At 37.1% G+C, this 14,746-nt stretch overlaps 1 protein-coding gene across 2 annotated transcripts in view; it reads left to right on the top strand.

The window, feature by feature from the left end:
* Nucleotides 1–14,746, top strand: part of FANCI (FA complementation group I) — a 58,313-nt gene that overhangs the window by 12,899 nt on the left and 30,668 nt on the right. For both annotated transcript variants that reach the window (XM_019726751.2, XM_074318345.1), the window contains exons 11-18: nucleotides 2,045–2,137; nucleotides 2,760–2,896; nucleotides 3,894–4,074; nucleotides 5,703–5,790; nucleotides 7,797–7,927; nucleotides 8,404–8,474; nucleotides 9,743–9,857; nucleotides 11,877–11,999. In XM_019726751.2, the coding sequence (XP_019582310.2) occupies nucleotides 2,045–2,137; nucleotides 2,760–2,896; nucleotides 3,894–4,074; nucleotides 5,703–5,790; nucleotides 7,797–7,927; nucleotides 8,404–8,474; nucleotides 9,743–9,857; nucleotides 11,877–11,999 (939 nt within the window). The remainder of the gene's footprint in view (nucleotides 1–2,044; nucleotides 2,138–2,759; nucleotides 2,897–3,893; nucleotides 4,075–5,702; nucleotides 5,791–7,796; nucleotides 7,928–8,403; nucleotides 8,475–9,742; nucleotides 9,858–11,876; nucleotides 12,000–14,746) is intronic.

A 14,746-nucleotide genomic window follows, 5' to 3' on the forward strand; every position in this document is an offset into this window, starting at 1 on the left:
GCATCAGAAGGCTCCTAGCGGCAGGCAGTCTCGCTACTGGTAATGCTAAGTCCGTTGGTTAAAACAGTGACCATCAGTGTTCTTTTTTGCAAAGATACGTGTTTCCCTTTGTATTAGAAATCCATGGGATCATAATTTGAGATCATGAGAAAGTTCCTTTTCTCAGCAGTCTTTTCTTTCACACATGGTTTTTGTCTTCCCATCTACTGATGATTCTTGACCTAAATCAGTAATTATACTGGGAATTGCAAAATGGTAAAATTAAAATTCTTAATTCTATCATTCTTTCTACCTATTGGTTGGCTTTCTTCGGTGAAAAGAGCCTTCCTCCTTTAAAAAAAAAAAAAAAAAAAATGTCATTAGGCACCCATGAACCTTTTCTAATTCAGTGTACTCCTTATGCATTACTCAAAGTGACCCATATTTGGCCAGTTGGATCCGTGAAGTATACTCACGTGTCTTGCTGACATGACCCCTTTAGTCTTTGAACATTTTTGTGGCATAAGCTATCCAAGACTCACCTTGTACTTTCCTTGCTCCATCCTGATACCAGCCATTCCCTAAGGACCCCTGGGTCCCTTTTGTAGGAAAGGATATTTAAAGACCATGATGTGGGAGCTAGACTTTAAAGCTCCTGTATCTGTTTATTCTTTTTTTTATGTTTATAGTAACTGTATTGGTCTTTTCAAGGAACCACCTTTGTTCGTTTTTTGTTGTTTTTTTATCTCTACACTGTTTTAATTTTATTGGTAGCTTTTCTGTTTTATTCATGTTTGATTTTATATTTATTCCTTTAATTTCTTGGGTATCATTTCTTTTAGGCCTCAAAGACCTGTTTTTTAAACTTTATTAAGGTACAATGTATATAACATAAAATTCACCTATTTTAAGTGTATAATTCAGTGATTTTTCCTAAGTTTATCTACTTGTACAGCCATCACCATGATCCAATTGTAAAACAGTTTGATTACTCTGTAAGGTTCTCCTGCCTGTTCAGAGTTAATCCACATTGCCAGCCACAGGCAAGCACTGATCTTCCTGTCCTATAGATTTACCTTTCCCGGACATTTCATATAAATGGAGCCAGACAGTATATAATCTTTTATGTCTGGCTTTCATTTAGCATATTGTTTTCAAGATCTATCCATGTTGTAGCATGTATCAGTATTTCATTACTTTTTAATTGTTGCATAGTTTTCCGTTGTATAGATAGAACAACTTTAGGTATTCACCAGTTGATGGACATTTGAGTTGTTTCAACGTTTTGGTTATTTTGAATAATGCTGTTTTGAACATTCACATGCAATTCTTCATGTGGGCATACATTGTCATTTCTCTTGGGTAGATCCCTACAAGTGGGATTTCTGGGTTGTGTGATAAATTTATGTTTACATTTTCAAGAAATTACCAAACTGTTTTCCGAAGTGGCTATATCATTTTACATTCGCACCAGCATTGTATAGCGGTTCCTGTTTGCCACATCTTAGCCAACATTTGTTATTGTCTGTCTTTTTTATTATACCTATTCTAATGGGTGGGCAACGGTATCTCATTGAGGTTTTACTTTGCAAGTCCTTAATGACTGATGATAATTGAGCTTCTTTTTATGTGCTCGTTAGTTGTAGTATCTTTGGTGAAATGTCTGTTTTAATCTGTTGCCCATTTTTTGATTGTCTTATTGAGTTTTAAGAATTTTTTGTATATTCTGGGTCCAAGTCATTTATCATATATATAATTAGCAAATATTTTTTCCAGTCTGTGGCTTGTTTTTTCATTTTCTTAGAAGTGTCTTTGAAGTACAAAAGTTGCATTTTGATGATGTCCAATTTATTAATTTATTTTCTTAGATACAATATCAAAAGCATAATGTATGTAAGAAATCTCCTAATCCAAGGTTTTGAAGATTTTTCTGCTGTTTTCTTCTAAAAGTTCTACAGTTTTAACTCTGACAGATTTCTGATCCATTTAAGAACCTTTCATTAAGTTGGCTATGATATACTTGTAAGATGTAAGGAATGACTCATTTTCTGTTTATCTGTTCTAGGCAGGACTGCAAGGAGATTTCAGTAATAATATATGTCCCTTCAGCATTGCCCTCCTGCTTTCCATAACAAGAATACAAAGATTTGAGGAACAGGTATTTATCAGTGACTTTTTGGTTCTTTCTGTAGGTAATAGGTCCTGTATAAGAACCTGTTTTCTCATTATCCTTTCCTGAACAATTCTACCCTAATCCTGCCACCAGCAAATTGCTCTATAAGACACCTAGGCCCACATTGTTTATTACCTCCATCTCCTATCATGTGGTAAACCAGTGAAGTGGGAAAAATCCCTTAAAGTTGGTCAGGAAACATCTCATAGTCCAAGTAGCAAGAATGGGTAGTTCAGCTGGGTATTTACCAACAGTTTTATTCTGTTGTACCTTCCCAAGCAATTGTCCCTGTCCGAGTTGAAATTAACAAGAGAATAGGTTAGTTGCAAAGATGAAAAGATAAAATCCTTTGCCCTTTTTCCTCATGTGTTCCCTAATTGTGGGTAATATTAGTATTGATTTTAGCCCCTTTTCTTTTTTAAGGAAGGCCTGTCTTCAACTCTTTTAAATTCCCACTGAAAGTCATAATTTTTATATCATTCTTATCTGGTGAAACAGTTATAGGCATGCATTGTGTGGCAGCAAGTAGGAACGGTTACAGGGTTAAAAGTCTGCAGCATGAGATACCATTTTTTGCTTCATCTTCCTGTTTCTTTCATTATATTAGGTGTTTGACCTTTTAAAGACTTCAGTTGTAAAAAGTTTTAAGGATCTTCAGCTTCTCCAAGGCTCAAAGTTTCTTCAGAATCTAGTTCCTCATAGGTCTTGTGTTTCCACCATGATCCTGGATGTGGTAAAGAATAGGTGAGTTCGTGAACCATACCCCAGTAGGCTCCTAAGTTATTTCGTGTTATAAAATGCAGTGTGGTGCCATCCTTACGGTCCTCAGAGAAAACTGATGACTACAGCTATTGACTTCACGTACCAAAGTTGAATCCCTTAAAGTTGGTCAGGCAAGCTTTTCCTTTCTGAAAAATCCTTGAATCCCAAGGCCTGATTTGTTGGCCACCTTGGTAGGAAGCATGCAAAACTGAAGTCGTACCTTTGCTCTTTTCATGATATTATAACCCTTTATTGACCTGAGTCTTCACGGGCTTTTTATTTTTTAGGTGAGCAAAAAACATTCACAGTTTTATTTACTGTGTTGAAGTTTGGGGTGATGGATGAAATTGAGTTAGCAGTTTTAGACAATTGATTAGCAGATTTAGACATCCATTTTAAACCAAATTGAAAAGACTGGTAACCGTCCCAGTTGTTATTTTAATTTCAGGATATATGTTAGCTGTTAACAAGTCTTCACTGTATCCTGCTGTCTTTGTCTGTGGATTAAATATATTTTAAAGCTTTATAATTTCAGTCAGATCTCACTCCAGGTCTGGGAATTCTGAATTAGATTGGATTTATGTGAGGTTGGCACATAAGGCAAATTTGGGACTAGAACCGCTTTCTGTGTGGATGTGCCAAGAGCGGATCTAGGTGTGGTGCGTCCCTAATCGTCCAGCATGTTGCAGTCCTCTCAGGTTGCTACTGAGGCCCCAGTTCATCTACTTACAGACGCCATCTCTGGGCAGGCAGGCAGGCCTCATTGTTGCTCACTTCTTGGCATAGCCGGGGGGGTAGTGGGTCTTGGAGAAGAAGGTAGAGAAAGACGCTGTGTACCATAGGGGATGCATGAAAAGAAAAGGTTCGTGTAAAGAGTGTTGGTTATCCTGGTCAAGTTTGGGAGACATGTAACATGGCAGTGAAGGCAAAGGCGTTTTACTAAGCTTTGGTTTTTACCTCAGCTTTATTTTCTTGGCAGTGTTCACAGCTGGGACCATGTTACTCAGGGCCTCGTAGAACTTGGCTTCATTTTAATGGATTCGTATGGGCCAAAGAAGATGCCTGATGGAAACAATATTGAAACCAGCTCAGGTCTTTCTAGAACACCACAGCAGCATGCATGTAAGCTGGGAGCTAATATCCTGTTGGAAACTTTTAAGGTGAGACGTTAGTTTGGCAGCCATTTCCTAATTTTATTAAAATTCGTTATAAATAGAGTATGATATTTGCCTGGGAGTTTGGGGGATGAGGAAATTTGAGTTCCTGGAATAGAGATTGGGGTAGTGATTGAAACATTACCATTCGAATTTGATGAAATACTTACTTTCTCGTCCTTTATATGAGTTTTTCATTTATTCTAATTTCTATTCTTTCTGACCATTTCTTAGAAGTTTGAGTTTAGCTTTCTCATGATTTCCTCTTCATCCTCCAGCAGTAAATCATTTCTGTTTTTTCTTTAAGGCTATTCCCTTATACAAAAAAATAATCTTTTACATCCCTGTAGGATATCAGGATTGAAGAATCATGCTTATTGGTTCATTGTTTTTGAAGAACCCAAAAATTGTTTCTTAAATTCATTTTTTAAATTCATTACCATGTTATAACTGTCATTTCAATCTTAATTTCTAAAACAACTTTCAAAAATTCATTTCCTTTCAAGAAAAAAAAAAGAAAGCTAGATCACGTCTGATGCTAAACTGTTGATTTGCCTAGTGATAGCCTAGTTGATTTGTCTAGAAGATTCTACGTCATCTTCTTGACATTCAATTGTTTAATGTAGCTACATGCCAAAAGTGTGGGCTGAAAGTGTTATGTGGAGGTTAATTTAAATGTAAATCTAGTGTTCTGATCCGGAACTATTAAGTGAATGCCCAGTAATAGCCCTTGAGAGTTGTAAGTGTGTTACATGATATAAATGACTCTTCTTATCAGTAACCTGATTAGAACATTCTTAGAATAAGAGCCTTTCATAGTTTTTAATCTTTTAAAACTAGGGAGGTTCCATTTGATTTCACACAGATGTTGGCTTTGTCAAGGCATCTGTAGAGCATATAATGTACTGCTAATAATCTAATTATTAGTCTGAAGTTTGAAAGAAATTAGTCCGTAACTCAAAGTAATCAAGTTCAGATAAGAATTTTATTTAAAATTCAAGTGAAATTCAAAACAGGTCTTTTTTAGGCAACCACTGTGATTCTAGAAACTGAGGAAGGGGTTCATGAAAATGTTTAGGTTTTCACAAATTTTCATGGGCATTTATTTAAATTTTAAAATAAATGTTATACATACCATGTTTCCCCAAAAATAAGACCTAGCCAGACCATCAGCTCTAATGCGTCTTTTGGAGCCAAAATTAATATAAGACCCGGTATTGTATTATATCATATCACATCATACCATATTATGTCCGGTCTTATATTATAATAAGACAGGGTCTTACATTAATTTTTGCTCCAAAAGACGCATTAGAGCTGATGGTCTGGCTAGGAAACGTGGTACATCAGAAATGTGGATGTGGGCATGTAATGGACAACAAGTAGAATTATTCCTGCTTGATGCTGAACCTTACATGTCACAGTGCCTTCATGTGCTCTCTTTCAGGTAAGAAACAGGCTAGAACGAGTGTGAGCCTATCTTTCCAGATGATTCACATTCTATTTGTCTTTGAAATGAACAGTCAAATTTTCTCCATATCCAGACTTCTCTTCACTCTGCTTAACACGCATTGGTGCAGTTGTAAGCCGAAAGTCACCAAGGAGCGTTTTATTGGTCCTTGTGTTCTTTTTAGATCCACGAGATGATCAGGCAAGAAATTCTGGAGCGAGTCCTCAACAGAGTTGTGAGCAGAGCGTCCTCTCCTATCAGCCATTACTTAGGTACTGAACGTCGAAAGGGTGGTCAACGTTCTCAGGAATAGTTTCATTTAAGTGTTATAATGTTTGGGTCTTGGGAAAAAAAAAATTAACGATACAGTAGTTTAATGCGGTATCTTTTATTATGATGTCAGTAAAACGTAAGTCCGTTTCTATCGTCTGCCTGTCAGGAAAGAAAGGAATGTATGACTGAGTGAAACTTCTGTCTTGCAACAACTTTCTCTCCCTGTTTTGTTTCGTACTTCTCAAACGAGTGCTGTCTTGCTAGCCCTCGGTGACCTCCCTTTCTCTTAACCCTGTACGTCTCCAGGGCTCTCTTTCCGTGTAGCTCTTTGCTTTTTAGTCCTCTGCACTGTGCATTCCAGCTGCCTGGGCTTTCCTGGTTCTCAGCTCTGTCCCTTGAACTCGGGAAGACTGCTAGACTGAGTTTCCCCCCTCTGTACTGCTGCCTAGAAACTCTGCAGCCAGTAAGATGGGCAGTTTTAAGACTCACCTCATTTATTTCCCTTTTCTCAGGGATCATTGTCCTGTACTGCTTGTCTAATGTCTGAAAGTTATTGTTTAATTTGGCCTTTTTGTTGTTGCTTAAAGTTGGAGGATAAATCTGTTCACTGTTATCCCATCATGGTGTGAAGCATAAGTCTTTTCCTCTTTTTGTACATTGTCTTACTTGTATATGTCATACTTAGTTTCATGATTTCAGTTATTTTTGTGGGCATGGCTTCCAAATCTTTGTCAAGACTATCCTCTTTCCTTAGTTCAGTGCTTTCATTTCTGCTGGATAGTTCCTTTAGTATTTTTTTTCCCCTTTTATGTCAAATGCAATACAGTTTCCTTCAAACAAATTTCCCCTTTTTTTTTATCACCACCATTTCTATGATCTGAAGCCTGGCTCTCCAAGTCCCAAAGGCTGGAATTCTTTTTTATCTTCTCGAACACACTTGGTACCTGAATTCTCTCATTCTTTTCCTCATACTGTCACTTTTCCTTCATTTTTTATTCCCCTCCTCCACACCCATTGCCTAGTTCCCAGTCTTAGAGTCTTGCATCTAGACTACTGCCACAGCTTCCGAGCTGGTTTCCCTGCTTTCTCTTCTCTCTGCTGCAAGTCAGCCTGCATGTTGCCACCAGATGAGATTCCTAACGTACCACTCCACTACTTGAAAATCACCAGTTCCTTCTGCGATAAATTGCTCGCTCTTTATCCTTACACTTAAAGTCCTTGACAGTTTGAACCAGCATTAACTTCAATTTATTTATTCTGAATCCTTCACCCCAACTGCACCGATTTCCCCACCTTCCTCTGAATGTCTTACACTGAATATGTCCTGTCTTTTACTCCTACTTTCTCTTTCACATATAGGAGGCCTTTCTGGCTGTGTGTGTTTATATCACCCGTCTTTCAGAACCTGGTTTAACTTCTTTCTCCTCTTTGCTTTTCTAAAGCACCCCAACTCATAATGATCGCCTCTTCCTCTGAACTGCTATTTGGTCTCCCTTTACCATTTTCTAGGCAATAAACTATGTTGAGAATTATTAGGTGTTTGGTATTGTTTTGTTATTTACCTCTTTCATTTCTTTAAAATACATTTATTTGACTTCCAACTAAATTAAAATTCTTGAAGGGAGAGAGGGAGATCATGTTTTATGCTCTTGTATATTCCTTATGGGACCATATTATGCCTATACATAATGAACATTCATAAATTTTTATTGATTTAGCCTGGAAAGAGGAAGACAGTGTGTGCTACTTGTATTGGAAGTATAATGGGTTTCTTCCTTTCTTTTAGACAGGTTAATTTTTGTAGTTTATCCTATTGCAGAAGAAAGTTAAAGTTGCACTGACCATAGGAAAAATATGTAGGTTCAGTAGAAATTTATATTGCAGTATATTAAACTTGAGAAAGGAAACAAACTTTTTATCATTTCTTTCCTCCATTTTAATTTTCCTTTTATTTGAAATATCTGTAGTTATTTCAGACAACTCATTATAGATTTCTGTTTTTCAGACCTGTTTTCAAGTATCACCATGTGTTCACCCTTAGTTCTTCAGAGCTGTTCTTCTAAAGTCACAGAAACTTTTGACTATTTATCCTTTCTGCCCCTTCAAACTGTACAAGGGCTGCTGAAGGCAGTTCAGGTAAGTCTCCGAGGGAGCTTGTCAAGACTGAGGTTGAACTTCAGTGAAAATCTGGTGTGTTTCTTCATAAATCTGTATGTCTAGGAAATCCTATTTCCCTTGATTCTGAAACATAACACTTCGTATTAAAAAGGTGGGAGCACTGAGCTCTAGACTCTGTTTTCTAAGTTTACCCTCTGTTTCGTTGCACCACTTCTCTTCTCCTTGACTGGTTTTTAAGTTAATGAGGTAATTGAAAGGCTTTTAGATGTTCATTAATTGAGGACAATAGATTTAAAGGCCTTCACAACTAGTTCCAATTTAGTATTTCAAATACACTATTATCCTTATTACTAAGTGTAACAAACATTGAAACATGTATGTGAAACATAGCTAAAGTGCCTGAGATAAGCCAAATAGTAACAGTATTGGGTGGAAATGAGCTAAGGCTGATAAACAAACTTGTTCTGATGTTACCCACTGACTCTTTTTTTCAGCCCCTTCTCAAAGTGAGCATGTCAATGAGAGACTCTCTGATACTTGTCCTTCGGAAAGCTATGTTTGCCAGGTATGTAGTGTCCCGTGAGAGTCTGGGAAATGGTACCTTCTGGTGGTAGTTAAGTTCTCTCTGCCATCTCCTCATACAGCCTGTTCCCAGTGGGCGTGCAAATTCCCAACCCAACAGAACACTTGCATCAGACAAGGCATCGTGCTACGTGCTTTCTCATTTAGTCTTCAGAACAACCCTATGAAGAGAGCATTATTACAGTTCCCATTTGACAGAGCCAGGAAATTTAGACTTCGAGAAGATAAGTGACTTGTCAAAAATCAAGCAGTGGTTGGCAGTAGAGCTAGAATTCAAGTTGTGATCTTAGGTACTCTGCTGTACATCCCTAGAATAACCTGAAAGATGAGGTTCCAGTGCCAGCTGGCAACAATTCTGAAGAGGAAACACCTTAATTAAGAAGAAAATAGTCAAAAAACTTAAGTGAATATCAGAGTTGTGGTCTATGACTAGAGAGCAAATCAATTGTTGATGGGTCTCGATTTTTTGTTTTTTTGACTTAGCCAATACTGCTCTCTTCCTCTATTTCTTAATGTATAAACCAGAGATGGTGATACCATATCCTTAAAAATATTGTGAGACAGGTGATAAGTGAAAAGCATTGGTACTTTAACTATAAGATGCCCAATTGATATCTCATTGGCTCTTTTTTGATGTACTTGTGGATATCCAGAGGAACGGCTAGTAAGTAGCTAATACTATTATCTCTGCTTGAGAATTGACAGTTTTTTGTGACTCCTTACCCAGAGGCGTGTCTGACTGGCCAAGGGTGTATGTTGTAACATCTATAACATGAATTAGTTGTTGAGCTTCAGTGAGATGAGTGTACCATTTTTCTGGATGGAGGGTTTACAAGGCACCAAGTACTGCACTCCTCTGGGAAGAAGGGAAGTGCTTCTTCAGACACAGAGAAAATCAGTAATTTCCTTTGCGACACAGTACTCACATTTGAGTTATCAGCCGCATTGTACACCCTCTCAGCCCTCTTGTTCTCATTCCCCATGTAGACTTGTCAGGATAGAAGAAAGTATAGAGAATGTCGTGAGATTAAATAATGAATAAAACCAGCTGAATTCCTCTACTGCTAATTGCTGTCAACAGCTGATGCCTTATTTGAGTATATAAATTCAATTTATTTTGCTCTGTGCTTCACTGTTTATACATATTCCTTCTCTGTACAGAACTAGCTGGATTTTTTTTTCTTGACCCAGAAGCCTGTTCCTATGAAATTCGTCGTTTTTTAACTACTTCTTTGTCTATTCCTGAGCTAGCCGGCTGGATGCCCGAAAAGCTGCAGTTGCTGGGTTTTTGCTGCTTCTGAAGAACTTCAAAGTTTTAGGCAGCTTGTCGTCCTCCCAGTGCAGTCAGCCTATTGGTGTCAGCCAGGTAAGGATTGCTCGCGCTGGCTCGTGGTACGTGCAGTGACGCAGGAGTTCTTGATGTGCAAACTCTTTTCTTTTCCTGCTATTTTGATTGTACAGAGACAGTCCTGAAACAGTCACAATCATGGAGATGATGATGATGGTATCAGTTACCACTTAATAATGGCAGATTTGCTGTATTTTAAATTGTTATCCAGTATGGTAGCCACTGGCCTCCGTGTGTCTGTTGAACTGAACATTGGAAATGTGGCTAGTCCAAATTGAGTTGTGCTATATGTGTAAAATACACATTGGACTTTAAAGATATAGTATGAAATAAAAGAACGTAAAATATCTCAATAATTTTTTATTTTGATTACATTTTGAGATAATATTTTGGTTATGTTGGATTAAATAAAATATTAAAATTAATCTCACTAGTTTCTTTTTAAATTTGGCTATTAGAAAATTTTGAATTACATGGGTGACTTACATTTGTGGTTTATTGTGCTAGACACTGTGCTAAGTGCTTTACATTCATTATTTCATTTTATCTTCACAATAATTCTCTGAGGCTAAATACTCTTATTATCCCCATCTTTAATAGTTTGCTTTGCACATGAACATCTATTAAACCTGGTAATCTGAGAACAACTTTTTACAATAACGGTACTGTGGCCTTTGGAGCAATAAAATTGTCTTTATAATTTATGTTACGATAATTTAAATTATATGCTATATAATTTATGTATAATAGACATTAATATAACAGTTTCATTAGGAATCCATCATTGCTCTAGTATAACTGTACAAAAGTTTTGTCTGTAATACATGGCATAGATTAAATATCAGGAACACTGGGTATCATTCGTGTATTATATTATCATCATCCCCATTTTATGGATAGAAAAACTGAGGCCAAGAGAGAACACATAACTTCCCCAAGGTGATAGAACCAGTAAAGGGTAGAACTGAGATTTGACCTCAGTCAGTATTAACTACCTTGCTAAGATACCTGTAATAAGGATTAGGAATTCTTGGTCTGTAATTGCTGAATTTGTTACGTAAATCAAACAAGGGGTGTGTTCTTTCTCATGTCCGTTTCTAAACTACAAACTACCTCTGAACTTCTAAGGATTTTGTGGAAGCAAAACGAGCTAGATTCTTCTAGCTACAAAAAGCTTTTTAGGCCTTTTAAGTAACGCAAGTATATGAGGTTTGACAGTTCGCAAATTTATCCTAGAAAAAGTGCTACATACCTCATTATCACTCTGGTCACCTTTGAAGTAACTCCCCTTGGGAAGCTCTGCACCAATGCCCGCGCCTAGTCCACCCTTCAGAGCAATTTTGGAACTCTTTTTCTGGAAAGGCCATCAGAGCTGTCATCGTATATGTCGTCAGTATTTCCTTTATCTTTGGGTAAAGAAGGAAGTCATTGGGGGCCAGATCATGTGAGTAGGGAGGGTGTTCCAACACATTTATTTGTTTACTGGCTAAAAACTCCCTCACAGACAGTGCCCTGTGACCTGGTGCATTGTCGTGATGCAAGAGCCATGAATTGTTGGCGAAAAGTTCAGGTCGTCTAACATTTTTATGCAGCCTTTTCAGCTCTTCCAAATAGTAAACTTGGTTCACTGTTTGTTCAGTTGGTACAAATTCATAATGAATAACCCTCTGATGTCAAAAACGGTTAGCAACATCATTACAACAAGTTTGCAAACTTAATTGTCAGACCTGCTATTGTGACTTACTGGATTTTAGTGTCATGAAATAATCTTTGCGCCTTAAACAGCTGACATTGCCTAGGAAAAGTTTAAGGGATGGGGAAGAGTTCATTTTGTTAAAATGCTTGAAAATTCTCTTGTTCCAAACCAGAATAAGAGTGACACTTACCATAGCCAGGTGTTGATTCTAATGTCTGCCTCAGTCCTGGATTTTGGCCTGTGGGGAAAGCTAAGTCTAAGTTTCTTTACCAAGAACATAGGCTCATTTTACCTCCTTAATGGAAACTAATTTGGTAAGATGCAGCCTCTTTTTCTTACAGGTTCATGTCGATGTCCACAGCCATTACAATTCGGTCGCCAATGAAACGTTTTGCCTTGAGATCATGGATAGTTTGAGGAGATGTTTAGGCCAGCAGGCTGACGTTCGACTCATGCTTTATGAGGTAAATCAACGGAGTGGAAGGAATATAGTAATCCCCCAACTCATAATCTTTTTTATTTTAATACCTTTTTTTTTCTGATTATAAAAATGTAGTACATACACTCTCATTTGATGCAGTTAGAGCTGGTAGCTAAGTGATGGTTAGCCAAAGAGTTGTTTAAGTTGAAGATTCATAAAGAACAGGTGAAACACTGAAAACGGTTTCTTTTAATTCGAAATATTTAAATGTACCATTAATTTGACAGTCTTGTTTTAAAGCCAAGTCTTTTTGAGTATGTGTCTGCCATTTGGAACTCACTGTCTCTCAAACCATCACCTTAATTTATTGCCTATAATTTCAAGTTTTTGTTTACCTAAAGTGGGATTAAAAACTTTAAGACACTTCAGTGACAGTGTTAGCACAGCAACCTCCTAGATGTGTCCAGTTTGTTCCCTAACTTTTATAATTGTCTTACCCCTATTTCATGAGAAATTGTTTTTAGAGACTTACTGTTATTTATTGTCCTTCCAAAACATTCAACTTAGTTTTTATGAAAACAACTTCTTTTTCGTTTTGCGCTTTGGTATTTAGCAGTTCACAGGCTGCCTGGTTACATCACGTAATTATAATGACAGTACAATTAGCAAAAATGAGTGGGGACGAATGCAACTACTGACTTACGAGTAGCATATAATTCAGCCAGTGGGAACAAAAGTGTGCAGTCATGGATGATACACTGCCATGTGTAGCATTTAGTGTGACGTGTACCTCAGCACACGTTTCATGGATGGATGGAGAGCAGTAGATAATCTAGCAAGTCGATTAAGTGGAAGTCATTTCAAAGAGCAGCTATTATAATACCTTTATTTAACATTCTTTAAATAACATTGAGCTACAGTAGTTGCCAGGCGCTGGATTTTTCTGGCTTATTGTAGAAAATGTGGAAAGTATAGAAAAATATTTTTTAAAATCTCAATCTCACCACTCATTTATGTATATTCATGGAAAATTGGAATAAGATTTATATAACTTTTACCTCTTACATTGTAAGCACTTTCTCATTTCATTAAATGTTTTTTGACATGATTTTTTTTAATGCTAAATAATGCTCTATGGGTATATAGTAATTAACTCTTTATTTTTGGATATTTATGTTGTGTCCAGTTTCCCACTGTGAACGTTGTTGTACCTGAATGTTTGATCACATTGCTAGGTTCAAGATTAGAACATATTCAAGTGTTGGCACACCCAGGCAAGCACTGAATTTTTTTTTAATCATTACATCTTTGTTCAACATCCATTTGTGATAAAACCCCTCAGAAACTCATGGCCAACTAAAATTAGAAGGGAACGTCCTCATCCTGATAAAGGGTGTCTATAAAACCTACGTTTAATATAAAAGGTGAAAGATTGCGCTCCAGTGTAATGAGGAACAAAGAAAGGTGTTTGTTCTCAGTGCTTCTGTTCAACATTGTACTGAAGGTCCTATCTCATGCAATACGGCAAGACAAAGAAATAAAGGCATAGAGATTTGAAAGTTTGAGCTAAGGCTGCCTTGATTCACATAGTATACATAGACAATACCAAAGGATCTACAAAAAAGTGAGTTTAGGAAGGTTGTGGGATACAAGGTCAATAACCAGACAGAAATTAATTATAGTTCTAGTTACTAGCAATGAACAATTGGAAATTAGAATATTTACAGTAAATAAAACAGTAGAGATTTAAGAAAGTATGTACAAGATATGTACACTGAAGACCATTCTAAAATTTAACGTAGAATGTAAAGGACCTAGAGTGATCCAGACAATTGAAAGAGAATAAAGTTTTCCAGTGGAGTTTTGACAAAGATCCCACGGTAATTAATTCAATGAAGAAAGAACCGTCTTTTCTACCAACGATGCTGGAACAGTGGTTCGTTGTATTGGGGGGTTCCCAAACCACCGCCATGTTTAAAGATTTCTTTAGAAGGACTCACCAAACTCAGCATATATTTGTTCTCATGGCTAAGATTTATTACAGTTAAAGGATACAAAGGAAAATCTGTGGCGGCAAGAGACGTGGTGAGCTCCAAGGAAAACCAGGTGCGGTCTTCTAAGAGTCCTCTCCAAATGGCCTTGCACAGGGTGCACTTCATTCCTCCAGCAAATGCGTTGACAGCATGTGCAAAGTTTTCTACTAGGGAAGCTGGTTAGAGATTTGGCTCCCAAGGTTTTTACTGGGCGCTGGTCACGTAGACGTCTTTGCTTAGCACATACTAGAATTCCAAACTCCCAGAAGGAAAGCAGATACTTAGCATAAACCACATTGTACAAACAGTTTAGGCACAGTAAACCTCTTCTATCATTCATGGAAAGTTTTGTATCAGTGTAGGTAGCTGTTTACCAGCTAAATCCCCAGCCACCAGCCAAGGGCCAACCGTGCAAGTAAACTTTGCTAACACTAGCAGTCTCAGATGTCCTGTGTTTAAGTCTTGTATGCACAATCATTGTCATATAAAAAAACAATCTACTGTTATTTAGCTCCAAATTTAAAAAATTAACTCAAAATGGATCATAGACCTAAATCTATGAGGATATTGGTGTTTATTCATCAAAGACTGGGTGCTTCACATTGTTTCAAGTATATGCCATATTGCCGTTTGCTTTTTAAAAAATAATACGATCCTTTTAGACCGACAGAAATACTAAATTTTGGTTGTTAAATCCAATACCCTTTTCCTTTGAGACATCTATTTTTGTGTAAAGAATCCATATCCTTCCAATGAA

This window comes from Rhinolophus sinicus, linkage group LG13, assembly GCF_036562045.2.
Source record: "Rhinolophus sinicus isolate RSC01 linkage group LG13, ASM3656204v1, whole genome shotgun sequence".
In the NCBI taxonomy this organism is placed as follows: domain Eukaryota; kingdom Metazoa; phylum Chordata; class Mammalia; order Chiroptera; family Rhinolophidae; genus Rhinolophus; species Rhinolophus sinicus.